Source organism: Peromyscus eremicus, chromosome 1 (genome assembly GCF_949786415.1).
Source record: "Peromyscus eremicus chromosome 1, PerEre_H2_v1, whole genome shotgun sequence".
NCBI lineage: Eukaryota > Metazoa > Chordata > Mammalia > Rodentia > Cricetidae > Peromyscus > Peromyscus eremicus.
The window spans coordinates 58,968,432-58,982,062 of record NC_081416.1 but is presented as its reverse complement, the minus strand read 5'-3'; the positions used below and the strand labels follow the sequence as shown (position 1 = coordinate 58,982,062).

General features: G+C 52.9%; 1 protein-coding gene across 1 annotated transcript in view; it reads right to left on the bottom strand.

The window, feature by feature from the left end:
- Positions 1–13,631, bottom strand: part of Osbpl5 (oxysterol binding protein like 5) — a 56,657-nt gene that overhangs the window by 15,167 nt on the left and 27,859 nt on the right. The window contains exons 3-9 of the mRNA XM_059264102.1: positions 11,278–11,360; positions 6,590–6,670; positions 6,125–6,226; positions 5,571–5,774; positions 4,106–4,190; positions 1,146–1,317; positions 737–941 (exon numbers count right to left, since the gene is read on the bottom strand). Coding sequence (XP_059120085.1) covers positions 737–941; positions 1,146–1,317; positions 4,106–4,190; positions 5,571–5,774; positions 6,125–6,226; positions 6,590–6,670; positions 11,278–11,360 — 932 coding nt within the window. The remainder of the gene's footprint in view (positions 1–736; positions 942–1,145; positions 1,318–4,105; positions 4,191–5,570; positions 5,775–6,124; positions 6,227–6,589; positions 6,671–11,277; positions 11,361–13,631) is intronic.

The window sequence follows — 13,631 nt, the reverse complement described above, 5'->3', positions numbered from 1 at the left end:
TCAGCACTAAGGAGGCTGACAAAGAGGACTGCTATTTGTGGCCAGCCTGGGCTACAGAGTGAGTTCCAGGCCAACCAGGGCTACACTGCCCAGTCTCAAATGAAACAAAAGGTTTATCTTCACTGTAGGAGGGCTTGGTGTAGGATTGATGAGCTTGCTTTGGGCCTCTGGAGAGATGGTACATCATGCAGGAAGTACATGGCAGCACAAATGCTCATGGTCAGGATGCAAGAGAAAGAAACCAATCGGACCCCTCTGAGGCCATGCCCCCAGTGACCTAACTTCCTCCTGAGGTCCCAGGTCCTCAGGGTTCTACCACCTCCCAGCTGTAACAAGCTTCCCACACCTGGCATTCGGAGGACACTCAACATGCAGGTGAAAAAGTCACAGGACAACACAGGTTCCTGATTGGGGTGAGGGGCCCAAGGTTGTCCGACCACAGGACAGGTCCCCAGTGTGTACAGGAGTTTGTCATCTGCCCAGCAGGGAGGGCTGGGATCTGTCCTCTGGCCACAGTCCACCCCAGCTCAGGGAAGCTGTTTATTTGGGGCTGGACCTTCACATCAACCTTGCATCTCATGCTAGATGGGCAGGGCAGAGTTGGAGACATGTCATTCAGAGACGTCCACTCACAGACACAGCCGCTGGCCGCACACGGAGTAACAAGAGGCTGCAGACTTCAGCCCTAGCCCTGCTGCGCCCTGTTTCTGTTCTTTCAGTTGACAGAGGCTCTCACCTCTCCCAGCTCCTCCTGGACCTGCTCCACATAGGTAGTTCCCCTCCGTGGCCCACCAGGGCTGTCCAGTGGGTCGCTCCCACTCTCATTGGTCTTGCGGCTGTGATCCTGGGTGTCAGCATCTGAGTCTTCAGCATTCTCTCGTTCTGACTTGTCCGAGAAGGCATCATTCTCCAGGTGGTTCTCCAAGGCAGACCCATTCAGCCTGGAGAGAGGAAGTGCCTGTGGGCCCCCAGTTCTAGGCAACACCTAGGACCTCAGACACCCATCTGGGTACCTGGCCTCTTTCACTTCAGGGACTTCACACACTGCCTTATACTGAGTGACCTGCATTCGTACTATTGCTCTTGGCCTCCCTCCTGCGGCTAATGGGGACACCATGCAGACCCTTCTCACCCAGCTCACTCACGGGAACAGGTCTTGGTCTGGGATGGTGGTTGAGGTGGGCAATCCATATAGAGAAGAGGGTGAGGCATCGGGCGACGACCCCTGCTCTCCATCTCGGCCCTGCTTGCATGTGCTCAGTCGAAGCAGGCTGGAGCAGCGCAGGGCCAGCTCCAGGGCATCTAGCCAGCAGCGGCCTGGGGGACACAGAATGAGTCTGATGGGGCAACCTTCCCTGTACTTCCCCACTGTGGTAGTTTGAATATAATTGGCCCCCATAATCTCATATGGAGTGGCATTATTAGGAGGTATGGCTTTACTGGAGTGAGTATGGCCTTGTTGGAAAAAAGTGTGTCACTGTGGGGCACGCTTTGAGGTTTCTTATGCTCAGGATATTGGCCAATGTCTCATCGACTTCCTGTTGCTGGCAAGGTGTAAGACTCTCAGCTACTTCTCCACCACGTCTGCCTGCACACTGCCATGCTCCCCACACTACGATGGTAATGGACTGAACCTCTGAAACTGTAAACAAGCCACCCGAACTAAATGTTTTCCTTCTAAGAGTTGCCGGGGTTATGGTGTCTCTTCACAGCAATGGAAAACATAACCAAGACACCCACCAAGGAACTTGATCTGCCTATTTTCCGGAAGTAGCTTTCAGGAAGCAATCTCCTGCCAAGGTATCCTGTCTTTTAGTCATGAAACTTCTGGTCCCATGCCTCACTCCTCTCCACTAGGGTCCAGTTAAAGACTCGGTCCCCCTAACAGACCCCAGCCTTGCATGTAGCCATCCTGGCAGGAATGAATATAAACTAAAGAGACAAGTGTGTCCCTCCCTTCAGCCATCAGACTATTGAAACAATGAACCCCAGGAGTCTCACACTGAGGAAGGGAAAGGCTGAAGCCTGGTGCCAGCCAGAGGGGGAGTTTGTCTCCTAGAGAGATCTCACAGAGTTCTGAGAACTTGTCAGACCACCTTGCAGGAGAGACTGGAGGTGACAGTGATGGGTCAGTGACGGGCAGGACCACACCTCGACCAGGACTGCTTAGCTCTGCACGCCTCCTGCCCTCTACTTAAACCTAAATTTCACACCAGGAGCCTGAAGACAGCCTTGAGGGCCTTTGTTTCTCTTCACAGTGTGTCCACACTGAATCAATCTCCCTCCCCCACTTCTCACTGCTGTTTGTCTGTTTAATTGATTACTGAGAATGGGTGCCTGAGTCCAGCTTGTCGGGGCTGCCAACAGTTCTGGGAACATGTGCACACACATGTATGCCCTTGGAAATGAGTGTGGGGCACACATCAGGGGTCCCATGTTCGTGGGGGCAGAGGCTGGGCAGGGAGGGGTCTGGTATGCCAGTGAGGAGCCAGTGAGCAGGGTTCAAGAGCCAACAAAAGACTGCCAGGGCTGTGGGGAAGCAGGGGACAGGCAGGGCTGTGGCCCTGAAGTTCCACTTTCTTCATGACAGTGTGTATGCGTGTCTGCAGGGCTTGGGTTAGACCGGTATATCACTGCCCTTGGGAGTGGGGTGATAGACAGGAGGGTATTGTTCAGAGCTATGGGGAGAGGCACCCACACAGGTGACACCAGTGTCCCAGCATGATCACTAACAACAGTGCCTCCATCCACACCTCAGAGTCACCATAAGTGATACTACAGTGTCCGAGGGACTCATGTGTGAGGGCCCCAGCTTAAGGCAAGATGAAGGAAGCTTTCGATTCCTAAGTTTCCGTGCTGGGTGTCCCTGGGTACTGTGGGCTTCTTTCACTAACTTAAAGCCACACAGCCTTTTGTTGGAGAGCCCCTGGGGCTACACTGGGAAGCTCAAGGGGACCCACCTGGATGGGACCTCCTGGTGCCCTGGAACTGCCCTCTTGCTCAAGGATGCCTGGCATCCTGCTTAGACTCACTGTAGGCTTCCTTTGAGCACAGTGCTACCACCAGTGACACTGGGCATTTGTGGGGACAGTGAGAGGATCATGGGAGGTTATATAACCCAGGGTGAGAGCTGGGGAGATCATTGTGGAATTGGACTTAGGGCCCAAACATGCATTTTGTGGCTGCCACAAAAGACTAGACATCCTGAGTGTTATACATCCTTTGAAACCCCGTTTGAAAGCCTCTGCCTCCTCCTGCAGGAAGCCCACCCTGATACACATGAGATTGCAGATAATTTTCCTTGACTGTGGCCCCTGACAATCAGGGCTTCAGCTCAAACTTGTCATCTGGTGGCTGGCTCACTGCTCAAAGACCCCCAAGGTATGCAGGCTCTGTCAGGGCACAGATTGTCTGTCCACCCCAGAGTCCAGCAGGACCAATGACAGAGAGGGTGAACAAAAACATTAAAAGCATTCAAGATAGGCTGGGAGTGAGTGTAGATATAACATTTGACCACCAGGGGGCGCCATAGAACCGGCAGTTAAGCTATATGCGGGATTCCAAACCTGAACAGCTGGACCTTAGCGGTCAGGTCCTTGGACCTCCAGCTGGAGGCACCAGCTCTGAGGTTTTGATCAGGAGCCACAGCCCTGCCTAGAAGCTGTCACCTGAAGGACTCCTTGTTACAGAGATAATGGGCTGCTTGCTGCTTGGAATCTGTGATCTAGTTCAGAGGATCTGGACTCAGGGGAGCCCACATTAATATCTGTAACCTATTGCTAGACTACTTCTGGGCTGCCTGTTACTTAAGTTTCCCCATCTGTCAAACATGAAATATCACAGCAGAACTTGTTGGTGGCACTCAGAACTGTCACCTGATTGTTTCCATACAGCCCCGGGATTCCCATAGCATTGTGGTGACAGGTACAGCTAGTCCCATTTAATCCACGGGGAAACTGAGGATCGGCTGAAAGAGGGCCATCACTGTAGGGCAGGCTCAGTCTGTGTCGTTGGGTAGCTGAGGGCCCATACCTTAGCTGTAGCCCCCAAGAAGACTGATTCGAGGGGACTCTGGGATGGCGGAGACAGGGCAGGTGGCACTCACCGTCCGATTCAGAGGCGGCCCTGAAGATCAGGTAGCTGCTGGGGAGGGGCTGGGTGATGGATCCCACACTCTCACCTTTGGGGCCCTAGAGAGGCAGAGACCTGCAATGTCAAGCACTGGGCCAGGAAGACTATGAGGAATTGGGTGGGGCGCTCCCCACCCGCTTCTGAGCCGAGACCCCTCCTTCAGTTCAGCTCCCTGATTATGGTGGCCAGAACCAGTTAAGGTAAGTTCCAGACTCACGGTCGAATTGTCCCTTCAGAGGGACAGGGAAGGGCTGGTCAGTGTAAGAAAGTCTGTGTTTTGTTTTGCTTTTGAAACAGGTTTCACTACGTAGCCCTAGCTGGCCTGTAACTTGCTAAGTAGACCAGGCTTGGCCTCAAACTCAAAGAGAATCCGCCTGCCTCTGCCTCTGGAGTGCTTGGATTAAAGGTGTGACCCCGCAGGCCAACCTGGAATACATTTATACGGTCAGCATTTTCATATAAAATGGTTTTATTTTTAACTCCTTTTTGGTTTTTCAGCAGTTTTTGTTTTTGTTGTTGTTGCTTGTTTGTTTTGAGACTGGCCCACTCTCACTCTGCAGCCCAGGCTAGCCTACAACTTCCTATGTAGTTGGAGATGGCTTTGAACCTCTGATCCTCCTGCCTCTGTCCCCCAAGTGCTGCCCATGGGGCGATGGGGTGTCCTCAGCTCACTGAAGAGGGCTGCACTGTGCTAGCTCAGGCACGTTCATGCATTTTTGAGGTGCAGTATTTTTAATCCATAGCGGGTTTACTCAGCTGTAATTTCACCAAAAGTGGGGAGAATATTACTTTTAAAACTAATAGAAGCTAGGCATGGTAGTTTATACCTGTAATCTCAGCATTTGAGAGGATGAGGCAGGAGGATTGCCACAAGTTCTAGGCTAGCCTGAGCCATAGAGTGAATTCTACATCAGTATGGGCCATAGACTAAGAGAAACCATGTCTCAAAAAAATCAAACCAAGCCGGGTGAGGTAGTACACTCCTTCAATCCCAGCACTCAGGAGGCAGAGGCAGGCGGTTCTCTATGAATTTGAGGCCAGCCTCCGTAGTGAGTTCCAGGCCTGCCAAAGCTACACCTTGTGTCATCCCCACCCCCAAATCCAAACAAAACATAAACTTTGTCGTTTCTCTGAAACCCCAATGTAACGAGGTTTTCCCTGAGGACCCACGCCTGTCCCATCAGTCCTGGCTGAGCAGTCCAGGTGGTGAGGGATGAAGGTCTGAGTCAGGGACAGGCCCTTCCTCCCCTCCAGACAGCATTGGATGAGGGACCCAGTGTATAGCCTAGATCTGCCCCATCTCTGCTTCCTGCAGCCCATCACGGGCTGCTCAACCCTCCAGGGATCCCTTGCTAGAGCTCTCCTTTTGGAATTGTGGTCCCGGGAGGAGCCCCCAATCTCCCTGCACCCCCGCCTGGGCACCCTGATGATCAGCTCACCTTTACAGCCCACACAGACTGGTCCAGCGGGTGGAAGAGTTTGAAACAGAAGCCGTCCTTCTTGGAGGGACGCTCGATGAGCTCACAGCAGTGCAGCAGCACCGTGCCCACCCACTGGCCCACCTTGGGCGTCTTGTAGATGAGCAGTACACCTGGCTTCAGCACACACCACAGCTTCGTCCAGCTCTTCAGGGTCCCTCGGATCTGCAGAGGACTTCACGGTCAGGATCATCCATGGGAGGCTGCTCCCCGAGCCATCTACACAGCTTGGTCGGGGGATGACCAGGGGCAGTGACTGGGGTGATGGACTCCTGGAGGCCCCAGGAGCTAGGGGGTGTATCCCAGAGCTCTGTGGGGAGTGTGGTCCTCACAGCACCTTGACTCTGGCCTCTGGCCTCCAGACCTATGGGGAACCGGCTTCTGTGTCGCGTCATTTGATATAGCAGTCCAGGGCCACTCAGACAGCTTTGTAGTGACAAACACTTAGACTCACCTCCCAGGTGCCACAGATGTCCTGTCCTATCGGAGCCCCTGTGCGTGGCACACCTGCCTACCTTCAGGCTGTCAGCCATGATGACCACACTGGGGTCGGTCAGGGCGCTGAACAGCTGCTTTGTAGCCCGCTTCTTCTCCTGCCGATAGTTCTCCTTCTGCGCCTGCGACCAGCACAGAAGTGGGTTGGTTGTGGAGAGCGTGGGCTGCCCTAGCTCCTCCCACTGCCAGCAGGGCACAGGGAAAGGAGGATGTAGAACAGTGGTTCTCAACCTGTGGATCGTGACCCCTTCGGGGAGGGCTGAACAACCCTTGCACGGGAGTAGCAAATCAGATTTTTATATTGCGATTCATAACAGTAGCAAAATTATAGTTATGAGGTGGCAATGAAATAATTTTATGGCTGGGAGTCACCACAACATGAGGAACTGTACTAAAGGGTCACAGCATCAGGAAGGTTGAGAACCGCTGATGTAGAAGGTGTGGGTGTTTCCCTCCATCCTCCCCACCTCCCGGGCCAGGCCTACCTTGAGAGTGTCCTTCTTGGAGATCCTGGTCGTTGGGGAGGTACATTCCTTGTCAGATCCATTGCATAGCCTGTACTCAGCCTGTAAGAGAGAGAATGGGGTGCTGGGGGTGTCAGGGTACAGTTGGGGCTGCCAGGGCCGTGGCAGCAGAAAGCAGGGGTCCCGGAATAAACAGAAATGAGAAAGCGAGCTGAGCATCAGCATTCACCTCTGCTTCCTGACTGTGGACACAATGAGACCGACCACTCAGCTCCTGCAGCCAGGCCGTCCCTACCCCCACCACGATGGACTGTGCCCTTGAACTGTGAGCCCAAAACGGTCCTTCCTCCCTTAGGGTGCCTTCACCAGGCATCTTGTCTCAGCAATGAGAAAAGTAATAAGGTGGGGTTTGTAAAAGAGGGTCTTGGCAGCAGCTAGGGCATGGTGGTGACAAGCTTCTAGCCTATGTCAGCCCTAGGGACAGCAGTTCTCTCTCCCACAATGCTCAGAATGGCCACTCCTTGGCCACCACCAGGGTTCAAGGAGACTTTGGGGTAGGGATGCCCATTGGCTCTGCGGGAGGTGTGTCTAGAGAGTCAGTGTCCAGACCTTGCTTGAGGCTAGAGACAGGAGCCAAGCACTGGAGCCTGGGGCTATCGCTCACTTTCCGGACCTAGAGCAGTACGAGAGCAGCATCATGGAGCTGGAAGGAGCCACAACCCCACAGATGGAGAAACTGAGGTCTGGGGAGTAGAGCCAGAACTTGGTCTAAAGGCCACAGGTCTGGGGATCACAAACTGTGCCCCGAATCCTGCATGCCACCTGTTGCCATGCCCCTGGGGTCTACAGGTGTGATACACACGAGGCTGTAAGCTGTCGTTGGCTATTGAGTTCACTGAGAAGCTGCCTCTGGGAACAAGGCTGCACCCCACATGCATGTTGTCACAGTGTCCTCCAAGGCCCCTGGTCTCACATGGCTGCCCCTCCCCAGCTCTGTGACAGAGAGGGAAGGGACCATTTCTAACGGAGGAAGTTACCATTGTTCATCTCACAATGTAACAGTGCCCACAGTGGGAACACGCAGCCAGACTCAGCTATGGACAGAAAGCACAGCTGGAAACCCCAGCTGATTGCCTCAACTTCCCCAGGCAGTTTCTGCCAGGTGTTGTGAGCCCCCAGGTGTTATAAGTCCCTCTGTTCACGGTCCCCAGCAGGCTCTTCCAGTCATTTCTGCTGAGCCCTGTAAACGCCTGATTTGATGATATTTTGCTATCTATTGCTTCTGTCTATTGGCTACCTACGTGTGTTCTTTACTTTGTCTTGTTAAATACTTAATAAACACACTCATAGCTGGGTGGTAGTGGCACACGCCTTTAATCCCAGCACTTGGGAGGCAGAGTCAGGCAGATCTCTGAGTTCGAGGCCAGCCTGGTCTACAGAACAAGCTCTAGGACAGCCAGGGATACACCGAGAAACCCTGTCTCAAAAAAACCAAAAAAATAAAAATAAAAAAATAAACACACTCATTCAAAACCCAAAGTGTGGCTATCGGCTGCTATTGCTCACTCTCCTACACAGAACAAGCTAAAGTGTCTAAAAAAAAAAATCAAATGAATATTTCATGATGTGAAAATTATAGTGTGTGAGTCAATTTTAATTGTCAACTTGACAAAATACAGAATCACCTAGAAAGAGTCTCAGTGAGGGGCTCTCTAGATCAGGTTGGCCTGTGATTGTCTTGGTTGAGTTGATGGAGGCGGGAAGACCCACCCTGAGTGTGGATGGCACCATCTCATGGGCTGGGCCCTGGACTGAATGGAAAGGAGAGTGTGAGTCGAGCTGCAGCCCATGGGTGTTAGTCAGTGGCTCTCTGCCCCTGACTGCGGTAGAAGTGACTGTGGGTAGAGGTGACCAGTGCTTCAGGTTTCTGGTGCCTTGACCTCTCCGAAGTGATGGATTGGGACCTGAAGAAGTAAGGATGACTATGCTTGGCTCTGAGGGACAGATGGGAGTCCATAGGTACATGGATGTTGTAAGAGTGAGGGGTTGAAGTACTATGTGTGGGCTTTTGTGTTGGTAGGTACATCTGTACTCATTATTTTTTAAACATTATTTACGTGTGTGTTTGTGTGTTTGTGTGTGTGTGTGTGTGTGTGTGTGTGTGTGTGTGTGTGTGTGTGTGTAGGTCAGAAGACAATTTGCAGGACTAGGTTCTCTCCTACAGTGTGGGCTCCAGGGATTGAACTCAGGTCATTGGGCATGGTGGCAAGCACCTCACCTGCAGAGCCATCTCACTGGCCTGTATATGCATATTAAACAGAACAGCTCAGCTGGGTGTGGTGTTACATGCCTTCAGTCCCAGTACTCAGGAGGCCAAGAGTCTGTCACTGTGAGCTGGAGGCCAAACTAGTCTATACAGTGAATTCCAGGCCAGCCAGGGCTACACAGTGAGACCCTGTCTCAAAGACAAACCAACCAACCACAACAGCTCAGGTCACTGGTGTCACTCACGTCCCGCAGAGACGGGGACCATCCCATAGCAAGGCTCAGAAGCTTACCCTGGCCATGCAGCAACTAAGCAGCCACGCTGGGATTGAACTTGGCAGTCCCCCTTCAGAGCTGCACCCTCTTAGCCACATGAGAACATTCCAGATCCTCGGAGGAAGTGCCCAGCGGCTCTGCTCAGAAGCAGTCTTTGAGCTAAGGGTAAATGACAATGCATGTGCCAGGTACCAAGCCTCTAGCGACAGGCTCTGTGGGGACTCGGCAGAAGGCTCCCCAGCCTGGCATGCTCATCCACGTGGTTGGGTAGATGCTTCTCTTCCTCAGTCCCCGAATGGCCTACCCAGAAGGAGGATAGCTCTGACCACACTGGTGGGGACATGCTCCCTCAACTTGCCCAGGGCTTAGACAGTCCCAGCCCTGCAGGGACTGCGGTTAGCTGTCTGTCAGTCCCTGCTCAAATTAGCAGCTGGCGTTTGTCAAGAACTATGAAGAGGTGGACAAAAATCAACCCATGGTTTAAATTAAAACACTATTTACAGAGAGAAATGGCTCAGTGGCTAAGAGCCCTCTAGAGGACCCAGGTTCAATTCCCAGCATCTACATGGTGGCTAACAACCATCTATAACTGTAATTCTAGGATTCTTCTAGCCTCCTAGGACACCAGGCATGCAGGTGCTGCATACATGTGCATGCAGACAAAGCATCTACACACAAAACACAAATAAATGCATCTAAAAACCCCATTATTTACAGCCCCGTGGATGATCTCTACCAGCCAGCCTCCCACCAGCCTGGGTTGTTGGAACCAGCTGTGCTTGTTCTAGACTACAGAGAGAGGGAGGGGGAGGCCAGCTGGAGGCCTGGGGCAGGGCACCTGCATACCAGAGCCCCCAGGTCACTCCTGTGTCCTCACGTGTACCAGGCCGCACAGGAACGCTTAGGAAATGGGAAGGCCCCCCCAGAACTGGGGATTTTGAAATCTTCCTGGAACTCTGTGGCCTATAAAAAAATGACTTAAAAAGTGGAATTTGAGAGTTTGGAGGAGGTTGCTCAGTGGATAAAAGAAAGCACATGCACACAGGTGTGCCGGCTAGAGTTCAGATTCCTAGAAGCAAGCCATCTAAGAGTAAGACAGATGCTGTTACCACCTGCAATCGCATCAATCGAGAGCTAGAGAGGGGATTCTGGGGCCAGCTGGCCAGCAAGACTGGTCAGAAATGCTCAGCTCCGGGTTCAGGGAGGGGCCCTGCCTCAATAACTAGAGAAGGACACCTGATATCAACTTCAGGTCTCCACATGCATGCACATATACCCCCTATATCATGCAAACTCCACATAGCACACACATCTACACATGTAATAAAATAAGATCAACTGTAATTTGGAACAACCTCCGAATGAAAGGAAGTATTTACAGACCACACATCTGAGAAGGGCCAAGGATTTGGAATATATATAAAGAAGGTTTGCAACTTCATAAGAAAAAGACCAACAACCCAATCAGAAGGCAGGTGAAGGACTCAGCAGACATCCCCCAGGAGGATGTACATGATGCTACACAGATCTGAGTCAACACGGAAACCCAACCATACTGAGATGCCAATCGCGAAAGGCTACAGTCAGAAACAGAATAGAAACCACCAGTGCTGGCTGGGGAGACCCGAGGGAGGGGCGACCCGTGACATGCTGGTGCTCTCCAAGTACACAGGAGTGTGGCAGTTCTTCAAAAATGAAACAAAGACTGTTTTAGAAGGCCGTAGTTGCCTTAGGACCTGGCGAGTACACAGAGGACTGTGGCCCAGACACATATGCACACGGGTGCCCACAGCAGCTGTTTACTACAGCTAATGAATGGAAATCACCAGGAAGTGGCTGCCGAGGGAACAGCACCAAGTGTGGAAGAAGAAATGGAGCAGGCCTAATAGCTTGGAGGGTCTCCCTAAGCAGAGAGACTTCCTTTCACGGGTACTTTCTGTTCCCCAAATAGTTCTGTCTGGCACACATCCCTTCTCAGGTCCCCTGGACTATGCTAAGCTCCTAATAAAACAAGAGAGACAAATGAGTAAACCCCATGCCGCAAAGGTGTAGCCTGAGAGTTGAGGGTTTGCCTTGTGTAAGTATGGGGACCACAGGCTCAGCCAGCACCCCGCTGTCCCTTGAGCTAGGCTCCCTGCCTCCCAGTCCTCCCACAGGCAGGCTCTTACCGGTGGTACCTTTGTGGCAGAGCCTGGGGTCAGGGGCTCTTCATCTCTGGATGGTGATGGGCCATTGGACTCCATGTCCCTCCCTGGAAGACAATGGGGAAGCAGGACTTCTCAGAAAGTGCTCTGAAGGCTGCCTGGGAGGGGCAGGAAGCCACTAGAGTGGTGTGGCCCTGAGAGGTAGAGTGAGCTTCAGTAAAGGGTCCCAGAGGCTCTGGCCAGGCCCTCCCAACCACAGAGAGGAAACCACAGGGGAGGAGCTGGCAGAAACAAGGACAGCTGGGCCAGTAGGGTGTGACTTAGGCCCTTGGATCACCAAGGAAGCATGGCACCCAGGTTCAGAGGCACACTGGTTCAAAACACAGGACTCTGGTAGTCCCGTAGTCTTGTTCCAGATTAGCTGAAGAGGTAGGAGGGAAGCTTGGCACCTGGATCCCTGCCCTGCCGCCCTGTACTCTGCAGCTTGAGGGAGAGAGATGATGGTGAGGTGGCCTGAAGCCAGCCATGGGTGTGATTTGGCTACTGTCAATTCACTGCCTGGGGGAGGTAGGCCTGTGGTTTATAACAGAGGCCATGAGTCAGTGATGGAGTGAAACTCTTCCTGAAGCCACAGGCCAGGGATAGGTAGGGCACAGCTGGGCAATGGCGATAGTCTCTCCAGAAAAGCCAGGACAGTGACCTGAGGAAGTAGTTCTCCCCACCGGTCAGAGAGCAGTAGCCAATTGAAGTCACCTAACATCCCAGTCTGGCACAGTGACTGAGCCCCAGGAGCGCCTACTCTCTGCCCATACAGTCCGTGACTCAGGCCTTGGTGACGGGGAGGCAGCTGTCTACTCTCACACGTGGGAAGATGCATCCTGGGTGGGGAGGGGTAATGCTCCAAGCACCCAAGAGGACAGAGGTGTCACATCATGTCAGTGCAAACAGCCCAGCACGGGCTCTTCTCTTTGCTGCCATACATATCCTGTCCACACCCCTGCGCCCGGGACCTGTCACCTCTTGCATTCCTTGAGGAGGGCCTGGCGCCTCCCAGTCCTACCCTGCCTAGTCAGTTGTTCCAAGTCTCCAGAAACTGACTGAGGCTTGTCACTCCTCCCTCTCCTTCCTTCCTCCCCACAGGGACACCACCCCCCCCCCCCCCCCCCCCCCGTCCCTGTTCCTGCAGCAGAGGTGAATAAGAGCTTCGGGTTACATCCTAGGCATCAACCTTCCTTGTATCCCAGTGACTGTCCAGAGCGCCCTCTCCACTCTGGGCCTCAGTTTCCCCTTCTGGTGGCTGAGATCGTTGATGGCATGACGCTTAGCTCTCCTTCCCCATCATGACCTTCTGCCTGCCCCAAGAGAGGGCCTGTGTCTCTTCCTCACTCTGCATCCAGCAGAGGGGGGTGGAAAAGGGAAGAGGGGAGGGGAGGGCTGGAGTCCTCCAGAGCAGTGCAATCCCACCTCCCACTCCTTAGGGACTCCTGAAAGGAAGGATTAGGTCCTCTAAGGCTAGCTATCACCCACAGGGTAGAGAGAGCTTAGTTCAGACTCGGCTATGGGTTGACGGGCATGGAAGCCATAGGTCCAGCAGCCATGAAAACATTCTTTTGTGGTGGGGTCCACATTCCAGGACCCAGAACTTTACCCACAAGTGGCATGTTCCCTCCCAGGGCTTAGGACCTCTTGGAAGTGTGCTGTGGGATGTTCTGTACGGCAAATGTGTTGCTAATTAGTCAATAAATAAAACACTGATTGGCCATTGGCTAGGCAGGAAGTGTAGGCGGGACAAGGAGGAGAATAAAGCTGGGAAGTGGAAGGCTGAGTCAGAGAGACACTGCCAGCCGCCACAATGACAAACAGCATGTGAAGACGCCGGTAAGCCACGAGCCATGTGGCAAGGTATAGATTAATGGAAACGGATTAATTTAAGCTGTAAGAACAGTTAACAAGCCTGCCATGGCCATACAGTTTGTAACCAATATAAGTCTCTGTGTTTACTTGGTCAGGTCTGAGGCTGTGGGACTGACAGGTGAGAGAGATTTGTCCTGACTGTGGGCCAGGCAGGAAAACTCTAGCTACAGAAGTGGGACATTGGTACTGATGTTGTATCCATTTTCTAAATGAGTAAACTGAGACCCAATAACAGGTCTGTGGGCCCCCGGCCAGGACAGCAGGGCTGGGGTCAGGTGCCTGTCCCCACAGCCAGTATTTGATGTAACTGCCCTTTGCCATCCCTAAGTTAGTCCCTTGCCAGCCAACTTGGTCCTTCAGGGTACTGTGAACGCTTTGTGTGGGAGTCACTCTCACTGGCCATGAAGGTACTGGAGGAATGGGATACTGACTGAGCTGCCACAACTGCAGAGTCAGGAGGACCC